Genomic DNA, 13948 nt, shown 5'->3' with positions numbered 1-13948 from the left:
GTAAATTTGCTAAAAAGAAGTAAGTTCCTACATAGCATTTTATCAATTTTTTTTTAATGGAAATTTAACAAGAAAAAAAATCAATTCATCAAAGAAAAATATCAGATAATTTGAATGTCATGTGTGAACTAATTCTCTTTTCTTATTAAAAATGAATGGCTCTCTTTCTGAAAAGACTAGGATTAATATATTTCAAGATAAATTACCTTGGTATCTTTGAATCCTGCCTTTTCCAAATGGCATTGGTAAATTCAATGGAATATAATGTTCATGATTGCACACCACACGGAGAAATTCAAATTTGTATTCAAAGAGGGTCTGCAGGAAAAATATGGTTAGTCGTAAGTTAAATGCCTCAGTGGATACTTTATACAGCCTCCTGAAAAACCTATTAGGAATCACACACTCGTCTTTAGCCTCTTCCCTGTCTTAGAGCTGCAGGCTCTGGGCTATTTTACAGATTTCAGAATGTCTGCAGGAATTTGTTTGAAAATTGGGAACACATTTCATTAAACAATGTCCTCCACTGACTTTAAGGGCATTTATGATTTATGCTCCTCTTACTTCAATAAAGGATTTCAGGCAGCTTATAATTATAGGCACAGGCTCAGTGCAATAAAAAAATGCGTAAGGCAGAGCTTTAAAATAGACACGCAAGGGAAGAGACAGATAATTCTAGCAGAGAAAGGCTACATGGTTATTTCTGTTACCTTGTTAAATAAACTATGATTTGCAACACATATACTTTTAGTTTTGCAGCTGAGAAGTCATTTAAGGTATTTATGAGAAAAATCAACAGGTATTTATGTTGCATGTGGAATTACTGTGTCCCTAATATCTCACACATTAATGCAAGTACTAGTTAGTACTAGTTAGTATCTCCAAGAGAGGAGAATGAATAGTGCCTCTGGGACTGAAAGAAAATTCTGATGTGAACCAAGAGAAACAGGTGGGTATCCAGATGTCACTCAGAGAGACAAAAAGAACAGTGTGTAACACACACACACACACACACACACACACACACACACGTGCGCACAGGCTACCTTAGGATCTCCAGGAGCAAAGCAGCTGATGTAGTTGTTGATCTGCTTAAAGACAAAGCCCCTATCCATGAAGGTGAAACATCTCTGTGGAGGAAACAACCCACAAAGGTTAAGTATTTAGGCTTTTTTTGAAAGTTGGCTTCTAATCTGCATTTATTGTGAGTAAGTTTATCCTTTGGCATAAAAACCTGCCATCAACGTTCACTAAGCATCTATATGTACAAGTCACTCTGCTAGAAAATGCACATTAGGCACTTGGCAGACACCCTCTTCCCCGGAGGCCCCCACCTTGATGAACACAGCCAGGCTATGATTCGCATTCTTAGATGCCTCCGGGTTATCTCGAAACTTCTGAGTGATGTGTGGCATCAGCATATTCACAACAGTTTCCACTGCATGATGATAGGATGCAGGAAATCTCTGGTTTCGCAATAACTAAAAAGGATTTAGAGCAAACATTTATTATTTTTTAAGTTGCAACCTTCGAGGGGAAAAAAAAAACACCTCATCCCTGAGTTCATTTCAAAAACCCAGGGCTCTCATCTTATTTATCTGAAATTAGATAAGATAAATTATTCTTTCTTCTCTCGAAGTACTGTATGAGTATTCTAATACTTCAAATAAATGCTGTGGATCAGGTCTGAGATGTTAGACTTCAGTATGATAAAGACCACCGTGGAGGTATTTATAAAAATGTGGAGATGCACCTTTACTTCCAGAGATTCTGATCAGACCAGCATTTTTACTGCATTTTACTTTGATTCTCATGCCTGTATCTTTCAGAGATTTCTTTAGAAAACACTGTCTTAGGTTTAAGCCTCAAGTACTCAAACTGAACACACACAGAATGGTGACTGTATGTCACTAGTTGAAACTGCTTAGAAGTCCTCTTTAAATTGACTTTACATAATAATTTTTCCCCATCAGGAACGCTTACCTAAGAAATTACACACAGATCACTTAGCAATTAGCTACCACTTACCATATATCTTCTACACACCAGGCACTGCACTAGATATTTTTATGTACTTTTTCATTAAATTCTTAAACACCCTCATATTATAGAGGGTCAGAGAGGTTAGGTAAATGTGTCTTCAGTCACACAGCTAACAATAACAAAGATTCAAAGCCAGATCTACAATGAGTTTAAAGCCTATGCTCTTTCTGCTCTGTGATGCTGCGCTGCCCCCTCTGGCCCCAGTGCATGGAACCATTTACTGAAGGCCTGGAATGTGAAGGGGGCTGAACTGGATGCTCCTCGACACTTACCCGTGCATGCACGTGATTCTAAGAGCACGTAATTCTAACAGCCACAACAGGGGGGTGTTTTCATCCCCACATTACAGATGAGATGAAACTGAAGCTTGGAAGGATTCAATAAAAAATACTAACTGACCTTTAATATCTTTCCTTTCCTTCTCCCTTTTAGTGGCAGAACTCCTGGGTTTTACAGGGCACATGGCTGCCCAGCTAGAGACTGCATTTCCCAGCATAAGTTGTGGCAAGATAATGGCCACGTGACTAGTTCTGGCCAATGGGCTGTAAGAGGCTTGCCTTTCCCATAAAAGGAGCTGCTTGCCTACCAAGTCCTCCTCTTTGCCACTGCCTGGAATGTGGAGTGGTGGTGAGCCAGCTTCTCAACTATGCAGACGAGGGTGACACCTGGGCTGGATAGTTGAATAGGAGCTTGAGTCCCTGAATGATCTTGGGGGACAAGATCCCCACTGTCTGAGCTACCTACTGGCTCATAATTTTCCAAAAGAGAGAAATGAACCTTCTGTCTTAGTTTGAGCCACTATTATTTTGGCCTCTTTTGGAGCAGCCAAACCAGTATCCTAATATCAAACAAATAGTATTTTGTAAAGCTAGAACTGGAGCCTAGGTATTTATGCTATGAAAGCATGCATTATTTTATGCATTAAATACCAGAACCTACTATGAAATTTTGAAATGCCAGCTTTATAATAATCTCAGTTCTCAAACCAAAACCAAGACAATCTTAGTAAATGTACATAAACTCAAGAATCCAGTGAGGGAAGGATCAAGTCATAAGAATTGGAAGTTTACCTACTTTCAAAAACAGAAGAGTAAAATTCTAAATTCCAAAAGGATTTTGTTCCATATGTGCAAACCAGTAACTCTATATCCTGAGGTGTCAGCCTCAACAGATGATCAGCTTCCAGGAACCCAGGTAAGGCCAACTCTAACCACCAGGCATGACCGCCAGCTACCTAAGCTGGCCATTCCTAAAAAAGAGGTCTCCCAAGAAAAGCCTACAGAACGGGGCTGAGTCAACAGCTGCTTAAACCATGAAAAGTGGATGGGGAACTCTATAGTGGAAGCATGGGGTGGACCGAATGGAACCTATCAGTCAATATTATTATAACTAAAAGTGGGACAACCAGACTCCTATGCATTCTGACGTGATACAGTAGCGCCAGCTAAGGTGTATCCTTGCCACAAAGAAAACCAAACCTGAATGGAATTAAGCCTCTAGATATCACTACACAAGGGTACAGGATACAGAGGGTACAGAGAATCATGTTACGTATCACTGCAAGGTTACAACTGGCCAAATCTAGAATATGGGAAATTCTGCAGGACAAATGGTCTACTTTCCTCAACAAATACACTGCATTAAAGAAAGAAACAAATGGAGAGGAAACAGTGTGAGGATCCAAGAAACTTCAGAGACACATCAACCCAATGCAGTGTGTGGACTATGTTTAGATCCTGATTCAGACCAACTGTAAAATGACATTTTTAAGACACCTGGGGGAAATGGAATACAGATGGGGTGTTGGATGATAACAGAGAAGTATTTCTAACTTTACTGAGTGTCATACGGTGCAATGGTTATTCTTTTTTAAGGCTTTATCCATTGGATATTATACACTAAAGTTTTATAGATGAAATGATAAAATATTGGGGAACTGCTTTAAAAATACTCTAGGAAAAAAGAAGTATGAGGGTGGATACCTAAAGCAAGAATGGCAGAGTGCTGATAACTGTTGAAGCTGGGTGGGTGAGAGGCACATGAGATTCATTAAACTATTCCCTTTCTTTTTCTTTTTAAAAATTTCTATAATAAAATTTTTTTAATGGTGAGATAAAGCTCTCCCTGCAGTGACAAACAGCTATTGTCAAGAGTCCTCATTTGGCAACAAAGCAATGAGGTAAGACACACATCGAAGGGTAATAAAGACTGAGGTAATGAGATGACTTTATGGAGATTATTATAAACTGAGATGGAAGAACATGATCTAGGCTAATGAGCTGATATCTAGGGGAGTGAGTGTTATAAGCGCTGGCTCAGGAGAGGACAGACACTAAGACAGCAGGAGACTTCTCAGCCAAACGAAACCTACCTCCTGACCATGTCCTGCAGCCGGATCTCCCCTTGGTAATGCTGCAGCGTCCACAGTGGCCCGGCCACCACCATCTTTGCCTCCAACAAGGGCTGCCGGTGCTCGGTCTGCCAGCCCAACACCTGCCCACACCTGATCCGCCTCCTCCAGCCCACCTGCTGCGCCCCATGCCCCCCACCCTGCTGTCAGCCCGACACCTTCATGCCCTCCTGCTGGCTGCTCAGCTCCTGCCACCAGACCGCTGGCCTGAGTGGGATCTCCCTGATGACCCACACTCAGCCTTGAAGCGAAGGGCCCTGTGGGCCCTGCTGCTGACAGCCACGTCTCCACAGACGCCAGCGAGGGGCTATACCATGTCCTACATCACCTGGGTGCCGCATCCACTGCCACCCAAGTCGCTGCCCACTGCGCAAGGACATCCAAAAGCCTTCACGCGTTCAGTGCTTTGCTGCTTGTTGTGTTCTACTCTCCTGGGTGTAGAGACCTCTCTTCTACAGGCCACTTCACTGCTCAGTGTTACAATAAATAAGACTACTAGTTAATAAACTTCATTTTCCTGGCTTAGCAAACGACAGTAACAACAGAAAAGTAATGGGATAGACAAGAAATTTGCCAATGACATTTCCAGCAGTCTCAAGTTACTCCCTCTCACTGGAATCCCTACATCACTTCTCTCTTTTGTCCTGCAAGTTCTTTCCTTCTCCTGTGTCCTCGTTTTCATCTGCAAAACTCGGTCTTCTCTCTAACCTTTCTGTGTTTATTTCTCTCTGCACTCTGCTGGTGCCATATCCTTACAGGGAAAAGGCGTTCCCTCCTCTTTGTGCTGGCTCCACGTGGACGTGGGGGTGACCCATTCAGATCAGGAGGACGAGCAGCTCTCCAGGTAGACAAAGGAGGGAAATGGAAGGAGTCTGGGCCTCTGTAACTTTGTGGAACAGAACCCCCATACTACCCTGGGCTTTGAGGTGAGAAGAAATAAACTTTTTCTCTTGTTGGTCAATATTACTTTAGATCTCTGTCATAGCAGCTGAACCCATAGCCCTAAACCATAAGATCTCCCAAGAAAACTGATCACCTCCACCTTCCCTGGTAAACCATGCCCCGATTCTCTCTTTGGAAAGCTCCATTCCACTGTACGCTCACACTTAATATCCAGGTGGCCTTTTATCCCCCATTCAATCTGACTTTACTATGTTTTAAGTCAGATTTATTGAGGTTTAATTTACATATACTAAAATTCACCCTTTTAAGGTACACAGTTGGGTTCATCTGGACAAATGAATACAGCTGTGTAACCACCACCACAGCCAAGATACAGTCCATTTCTATCACCCAAAAAACTTCCTCTTGGGCTTCCCTGGTGGCGCAGTGGTTGAGAGTCCACCTGCCGATGCAGGGGACACGGGTTCGTGCCCCGGTCCGGGAAGATCCCACGTGCCGCGGAGCAGCTGGGCCCGTGAGCCATGGCCGCTGAGCCTGCGTGTCCGGAGCCTGTGCTCCGCAACGGGAGAGCCACAACAGTGAGAGGCCCGCATACCGCAAAAAAAAAAAAAATTCCTCTTGTCCCTTTGAATCCCCTCCCCCACACTGGCCCCTGGAAACCACTGCTCTGTTTTCTGTCCCTGTAGTTTTCCTTTTTCTAGAATGTCATATAAATGAACACATACAGTGTATAGTGTATCATGTATATGTGACCACAGTGACCTCCTTCACATAACATAATGTTTCGAGATCCATCCATGTTCCTGGATGGAAATCAAATCAATACTTGGTTCCTTTTTATTACTAAGTAGTATTTCATTGTATGGAGTTACCACAACCTGTCTATCATTCACCAGTTAATGGACATTTCCAGTTTTTGGCTCCTATGAATAAAGCTGCTATGCACATTTGCATACAGGTCTTTGTGTGGATATCTGTTTTCATTTCTCTTTGGTAAATACTTTAGAAGTACAATTGCTGGGTCAAATTATTGGTTCTGTCTTAATATCCTCTCTTATTCATTCATAATGGTTTGTGTCCTCATCCTCAAGCCTACCTCTTCCCTCCCAATGCTAGACTTTCATCAGCATCACCAGAAAACGTCATTTTATATTAGTGCAGTTAGAGAGCTAAAAAAAATAAATAAATAAAAGACATATAAACAATGACAGGTGCATTAATCTGTTCCACAGACTATTTAAACTCCAGGAGGAAGGGAGACTCATTGGTACAAAAGTTTCCCAATCACTCTGCTAACATTTACACTCTCTTTCATCTTGTCACTACCCTGCCTTTCTATGGTCTCTACCAAATCGTCTGCTGCTTGGCCACAAAGCTCCCCAAAATAATCCTTCTAGGCCCAGGTAAAGTTCCAGCTCCAGCTCCACATGAATCTACCACATTGGAGCGTGTACACCTTCCTGCACTCTCCTCTGGCTGCATGTTCTCCTTCTCCAAGGACTCTGTGAGCTTCAAGGCTGAGGACGCACCCTCCACTCCACCTGCATTTCTCCTCAATGCTCTGCACAGAACAAACACTATTTGAAACAATGACTCATGGATGGAAGTATGGCTATTACTGTTCTGCCATCATGTACGTATAGAGTTCACAAATATGGTTTAGAGGAAGTCCAGGCAGTACACTTAGAACATGAACCATATACCACCCTTTTGTTCACTCTTCAGATGAAAGCTCTTTCCTTGCTCAATTAAGACAGAAAATGGTTGAAAGCTAAACAACTGACACTTAAAGGTAGATATCCATCCTGTCCACTGCCAGGTTTCCAGCTTCCCTGAGAAACACCTGTGGAATGCTAACAATTTGCGTGATTCAGTATGGGAGGGAAGGAAACTCAAAATGAGTCTGCTGAAATTACAGTTGTTAAAAATAGACGACAGAAAAAACACACCTAAAATATGCTGACCTTAGAGGCAGAGTGGGAACTCCTCAGTAAGCCCCAATGAGGCCTGTTTTGTATCTTTCTCAAAAACTGCTTATTACAAATTCTAAGGACCTCACCTATAAAACACTCAAGTTTGGCACAGTCATACGTTATCAATCCAAACTTTGCAGGTCCATCTGCGGTAGTAAAGAAATTGATTACTTTAGATGCTAGTTCAGAGAGAGGCTCCGATTCACAGCTCTCCTCCGCAAGTGTAGTTTGCTTGGCCGCGGACGGGAAGGTGGACATATATACATGGTTGCCTCCATCTTTGGTACAACAGCGTGCAGATTTATCCCTCCTCATATATGGGCATCAGATGGAACAACCCTGCCAGCACCGGGACTGGAAAATGAAGGCCTCAGTTCAAGACACACTATGCCCCCAAATGCTGATCCACGGCAGATATACTTGGGCAGGGCTTTCAGCAACACTGAAAGCAACATCTGGCTCTTACATGAATCCATGGCCCAGATGCCCCTACAAGACAGTTGTGTGCCTGTTCATGGCACTTTAAGACAGACTCACCAATGAGGAAGAAAGTCAAGGTCGGGATTATAAACACATTGGATTATACTGACAATCTTCAGCCTAAAAACAGAAAAACTCTGAGGGGATTTGATCATGATTCTGGAAATCACAAGTGGTACAGAAATGGTGAATATGAACTTGTTCCCTAAATCCAGAACACAGGGATCAGGGACTAGGACATGCAATTCTTAAGATGTAAATATAAGACAAACATTAAAATAAATAATTCAAACATAAAAACTCATTACTCCTAAGATATGAGGCAAAGTTAATGCACGCTTCAAAAACTGTGAGAGAAGTTTCTAGATCAAGGTGTGGTTTAGGGGAAGGGCGGCATGATTTAGGGGAAGGATGCTATCTTGGGTGACATGGAAGCAGAAGCCACAGGAGAGATTCTCTAAAAGTGAATAATGTCAAACTCCCCAAAGTGGGGAGCTGGTGTTTTGAATCTCTTTTTATAGTAAATTATGCTGCGATTAAGCTTTCTCCTTTTGGATGCCTGTGTTTCTTTGCAAACTGGATAATTTTAAAATAAACTATCTCTAAAAACTGTCTGAATGCTGTTTTGAGACCAAGATATAATTAACTTACAGAAAAGGTTCTGCATGGCAGCATCTGAGTGCTTTGTGTAAAGTTCCAAGTACAAACTATTTCCTTGTCGCGTTGGAGAATGGGGTTATAGGCTGGGAATGGCAGAACACTTGAGATAGGCTGATCCTGCCTCTAGCATGATTCTTGGCTCTGCTCAATTGTGTGACCCTGGGCAGGTCACTTCATGGGTACAGACTTCCGTCTCTACCTCTGTGAAATAAGGAAGGAGGTGGACAAGAAGTTAGCTTTCTGGTCCCTACTGACCCTAAAGTTCTAAGGTTTAATTTGTCATCTTGAGAAAAGAACACACACAATTAAATTCCTTTATTAATTTTTTATCACAGTTCTCAGATAGATGACACTGATAGTTGATTTTAAATATACTTCTCGACCAGTCCCTCCCATGAGGAAGCTTGCACAAACCTCTTAGATAGCCTCATCCACAAGAGGGCAGACAGCAGAAGCAAGAAGAACTACAATCCTGCAGCCTGTGGAAAGACAACCACATTCACAGAAAGATAAACAAAATGAAAAGGCAGAGGACTATGTCCCAGATGAAGGAACAAGATAAAAACCCAGAAAAACAACTAAATGAGGTGCAGACAGGCAACCTTCCAGAAAAAGAACTCAGAATAATGATAGTGAAGATGATCCAGGACCTCAGAAAAAGAATAGAGGCAAAGGTCGAGAAGATGCAAGAAATGTTTAACAAAGACTTGGAGAACTAAAGGACAAACACCTAGAAGAATTAAAAAACAAACAAACAGAGATGAATAATACAATAACTGAAATGAAAAACACACTGAAAGGAATCAATAGCAGAATAACTGAGGCAGAAGAACACATAAGTGACCTGGAAGACAGAATGGTGGAATTCACTGCCATAGAACAGAATAAAGAAAAAAGAATGAAAAGAAATGAAGCCAGCCTAAGAGACCTCTGGGACAACATTAAACTCAACAACATTTGCATTATAGGGGTCCCAGAAGGAGAAGAGAAAGAGAAAGGACCCGAGAAAATATTTGAAGAGATTATAGTCAAAAACTTCCCTAACATGGGAAAGGAAATAGCCACCCAAGTCCAGGAAGTGCAGAGAGTCCCAAGCAGGATAAACCCAAGGAGAAACACGCTGAGATGCACAGTAATCAAACTGACAAGAATTAAAGACAAAGAAAAATTATTAAAAGCAGCAGGGAAGAGCTTCCCTGGTGGCGCAGTGGTTGAGAGTCCGCCTGCTGATGCAGGGGACATGGGTTCGTGCCCCGGTCCGGGAGAATCCCACATGCCATGGAGTGGCTGGGCCCGTGAGCTATGGCCGCTGGGCCTGCGTGTCCAGAGCCTGTGCTCCGCAGTGGGAGAGGCCACAACAGTGAGAGGCTCGCGTACCGCAAAAAAAAAAAAAAGCAGCAGGGAAAAATGACAAATAACATACAAGTGAACTCCCATAAGTTAACAGCTGATTTCTCAGCAGAAATTCTACAAGCCAGAAGGGAATGGCACAATATATTTAAAGCAATGAAAGGGAAGGACCTACAACCAAGATTACTTTACCCAGCAAGGATCTCATTCAGATTTGACAGAGAAATCAAAAGCTTTATAGACAAGCAAAAGCTAAGAGAATTCAGCACCACTAAACCAGCTTTACAACAAATGCTAAAGGAACTTCCCTAGGCAGGAAACACAAGAGAAGGAAAAGACCTACAAAAACAAACCCAAAACAATTAAGAAAATGGTAACAGGGACATGCATATTGATAATTACCTTAAATGTAAATGGATTAAATGCTCCTACCAAAAGACATAGACTGACTGAACTGATACAAAAACAAGGCCCATATATATGCTGTCTACCAAGAGATCCACTTCAGACCTAGGGACACATACAGACTGAAAGTGAGGGGATGGAAAAAGATATTCTACGCAAATGGAAATCAAAAGAAAGCTGAAGTAGCAATTCTTCTCTCAGACAAAATAGACTTTAAAATAAAGAATGTTATAAGAGACAAGGAAGGACACGACCTAATGATCGAAGGATCAATCCAAGAAGAAGATATAATAATTATATATGCACCCAACATAGGAGCACTCAATACATAAGGCAAATGCTAACAGCTATAAAAGAGGAAATCGACAGTAACACAGTAAGAGTGGGGGACTTTAACACCTCACTTACACCAATGGACAGATCATCCAGACAAAAAATTAATAAAGAATACACAAGCTTTAAATGACACAACAGACCAGATAGATTTAATTGATGTTTATAGGACATTCCATCCAAAAACAGCAGATTGCACTTTCTTCTCAAGTGTACATGGAACATTCTCCAGGATAGATCATATCTTGGGTCACAAATCAAGCCTCAGTTAATTTCAGAAAATTAAAATCATATCAAGCACGCTTTCTGACCACAACACTATGAGACCAGAAATTACAGGGGAATAACATAAAAAACACAAACACTTGGAGGCTAAACAATAGGTTACTAAATAATCAAGAGATCACTGAAGAAATCAAAGCGGAAATCAAAAAATACCTAGAGACAAATGACAATGAAAACATGATGATCCAAAACCTATGGGATGTAGCAAAAGCAGCTGTAAGAGGGAAGTTCATAGCAATACAATCCTGCCTCAAGAAACAAGAAAAATCTCAAATAAACAATCTAAACTTACACCTAAGGGAACTAGAGAAAGAAGAACAAACAAAACCCAAAGTAGAAGCAAAGAAACCATAAAGACCAAAGCAGAAATAAATGAGCAAGAAATGAAGGAAGTGATAGCAGAGATCAATAAAACTAAAAGCTGGTTCTTTGAGAAGATAAATAAAATTGACAAACCATTAGCCAGACTCATCAAGAAAAAAAGGGATAAGATTCAAATCAACAGAATTAGAAATGAAAAAGGAGAAGTAACAACTGACACTGCAGAAATACAAAGGATCATGAGAGATTACTACAAGCAACTATATGCCAATAAAATGGACAACCTGGAAGAAATGGACAAATTCTTAAAAAGGTATAACCTTCCAAGACTGAACCAGGAAGAAATAGAAAATATGAAAGACCAATCACAAGTAATGAAATTGAAACTGTGATTAAAAATCTTCAAACAAACAAGAGTCTAGGACCAGATGGCTTCACAGTTGAATTCTATCAAACATTTAGAGAGGAGCTAACACCTATCCTTTTCAAACTCTTCCAAAAAATTGTAGAGGAAGGAACACTCCCAAACTCATTCTACAAGGCCACCATCACCCTAATACCCAAACCAGACAGAGATACTACAAATAAAGAAAATTACAAACCAATATCACCGATGAATATAGATGCAAAAATCCTCAACAAAATACTAGCAAACAGAATACAACAACACATTAAAAGGATCATACACCATGATCAAGTGGGATTTATCCCAGCGATGCAAGGATTCTTCAATATATGCAAATCAATCAGTGTGATACACCATATTAACAAAGTGAAGAATAAAAACCATATGATCATCTCAACAGATGCAGAAAAAGCTTTTGACAAAATTCAACACCCATTTATGATAAAAATTCTCCAGAAAGTGGGCATGGAGAGAACCTACCTAAAAGGCCATATACAACAAACCCACAGCCAACATCACTCTCAATGGGGAAAAACCGAATGCATTTCCTCTAAGATCAGCAATAAGACAAGGATGGTAACTCTTGCCACTATTATTCAACATAGTTTTGGAAGTCCTAGCCACGGCAATCAGAGAAGAAAAAGAAATAAAAGGAATTCAAATTGGAAAAGAAGAAGTAAAACTGTCACTGTTTGCAGATGACATGATACTATACACAGAGAATCCTAAAGATGCCACCAGAAAACTATTAGAGCTAATCAATGAATTGGTAAAGTTGCAGGATACCAAATTAATGTACAGAAATCTCTTGCATTCCTATACACTAATAAACAAAGTTCAGAAAGGGAAATTAAGAAAACAATCCCATTCACCATTGCAACAAAAAGAATAAAATACCTAGGAATAAACCTACCTAAGGAGGTAAAAGACCTGTGCTCAGAAAACTAAAAGACACTGATGAAAGAAATCAAAGATGTCACAAACAGATGGAGAGATATACCATGCTCTTGGATTGGAAGAATCAATATTGCCCAAAGCAATATACAGATTCAATGCAATCCCTATCAAATTACCAATGGCATTTTTTTTACAGAACCAGAACAAAAAATCTTAAAAGTTGTACGGAGACACAAAAGACCCCAAATAGCCAAAGCAATCTTGAGGGAAAAACAGAGTTGGAGGAATCAGACTCTCTGACTTCAGACTACACTACAAAGCTACAGTAATCAAGACAATATGGTACTGGCACAAAAACAGAAATATAGATCAAAGGAACAGGATAGAAAGCCCAGAGATAAACCCATGCCCCTATGGTCAACTAATCTATGACAAAGGAGGCAAGGATATACAATGGAGAAAAGACAGTCTCTTCAATAAGTGGTGCTGGGAAAACTGGAGAGCTACATGTAAAAGAATGAAATTAGAACACCCCCTAACACCATACACAAAAATAAACTGAAAATGGATTAAAGACCTAAATGTAAGACCTGACACTATAAAACTCTTAGAGGAAAACACAGGAAGAACACTCTTTGACATAAATCACAGCAAGATCTTTTCTGACCCACCTCCTAGAGTAATGAAAACAAAAAGAAAAACAAACAAATGGGACCTAATGAAACTTAAAAGCTTTTGCAAAGCAAAGGAAACTATAAATAAGATGAAAAGACAACTCTCAGAATGGGAGAAAATATTTGCAACTGAATCAATAGACAAAGGATTAATTTCCAAAATATATAAACAGCTCATGCAGCTCAATATTAAAAAAACAAACAACCCAATGCAAAAATGGGCAGAAGACCTAAGTAGACATTTCTCCAAAGAAGACATACAGATGCCCAAGAAGCACATGAAAAGCTGCTCAACATCGCTAATTATTAGAGAAATGCAAATCAAAACTACAATGAGGTATCACCTCACACCAGTTAGAATGGGCATCATCAGAAAATCTGCAAAGAACAAATGGTGGAGAGGGCGTGGAGAAAAGGGAACCCTCTTGCACTGTTGGTGGAAATGTAAATTGATACAGCCACTATGGAGAACAGTATGGAGGTTCCTTAAAAAACTAAAAATAGAATTACCATATGACCCAGCAATCCCACTACTGGGCATATACCCTGAGAAAACCATAATTCAAAAAGACACATGCACCCCAATGTTCACTGAAGCACTATTTACAATAGCCGGGTCATGGAAGCAACCTAAGTGCCTATCGACAAAGGAATGGATACAGAAGATGTGGTATATATATACAATGGAATATTAGTCAGGTATAAAAAGGAACGAAACTGGGTCATTTATAGAGACGTGGAGGGACCTAGATACTGTCATACAGAGTTAATTAAGTTAGAAAGAGAAAAACAAATATCGTATATTAAC

At 40.4% G+C, this 13948-nt stretch overlaps 2 protein-coding genes across 44 annotated transcripts in view; one reads left to right on the top strand and one right to left on the bottom strand.

The window, feature by feature from the left end:
• DOCK9 (dedicator of cytokinesis 9) overlaps positions 1–13948 on the bottom strand; it is a 280624-nt gene that overhangs the window by 69961 nt on the left and 196715 nt on the right. For all 43 annotated transcript variants that reach the window (XR_016388580.1, XR_016388581.1, XR_016388582.1 and 40 more), the window contains 3 exons: positions 1335–1481; positions 1047–1130; positions 207–318 (listed from right to left, as the gene is read on the bottom strand). Coding sequence is in view for 9 of the 43 variants with exons in the window: in XM_089899207.1 (XP_089755333.1) it covers positions 207–318; positions 1047–1130; positions 1335–1481 (343 nt within the window). In the remaining 34 variants the exon portion in view is untranslated. The remainder of the gene's footprint in view (positions 1–206; positions 319–1046; positions 1131–1334; positions 1482–13948) is intronic.
• On the top strand, positions 3240–4729 carry KRTAP3-1 (keratin associated protein 3-1). The gene is given in 1 exon segment (XM_089899221.1): positions 3240–4729. A coding segment is annotated over 1 exon segment (306 nt). The 5' UTR covers positions 3240–4423.

The sequence above is a fragment of the Delphinapterus leucas genome, chromosome 18 (genome assembly GCF_059928025.1).
Source record: "Delphinapterus leucas isolate spDelLeu-1000000601 "Yukka" chromosome 18, BTC_Dleu_Yukka2, whole genome shotgun sequence".
Taxonomy (NCBI): Eukaryota; Metazoa; Chordata; class Mammalia; order Artiodactyla; family Monodontidae; genus Delphinapterus; species Delphinapterus leucas.
This window is presented reverse-complemented; position numbering and strand designations above follow the sequence as displayed.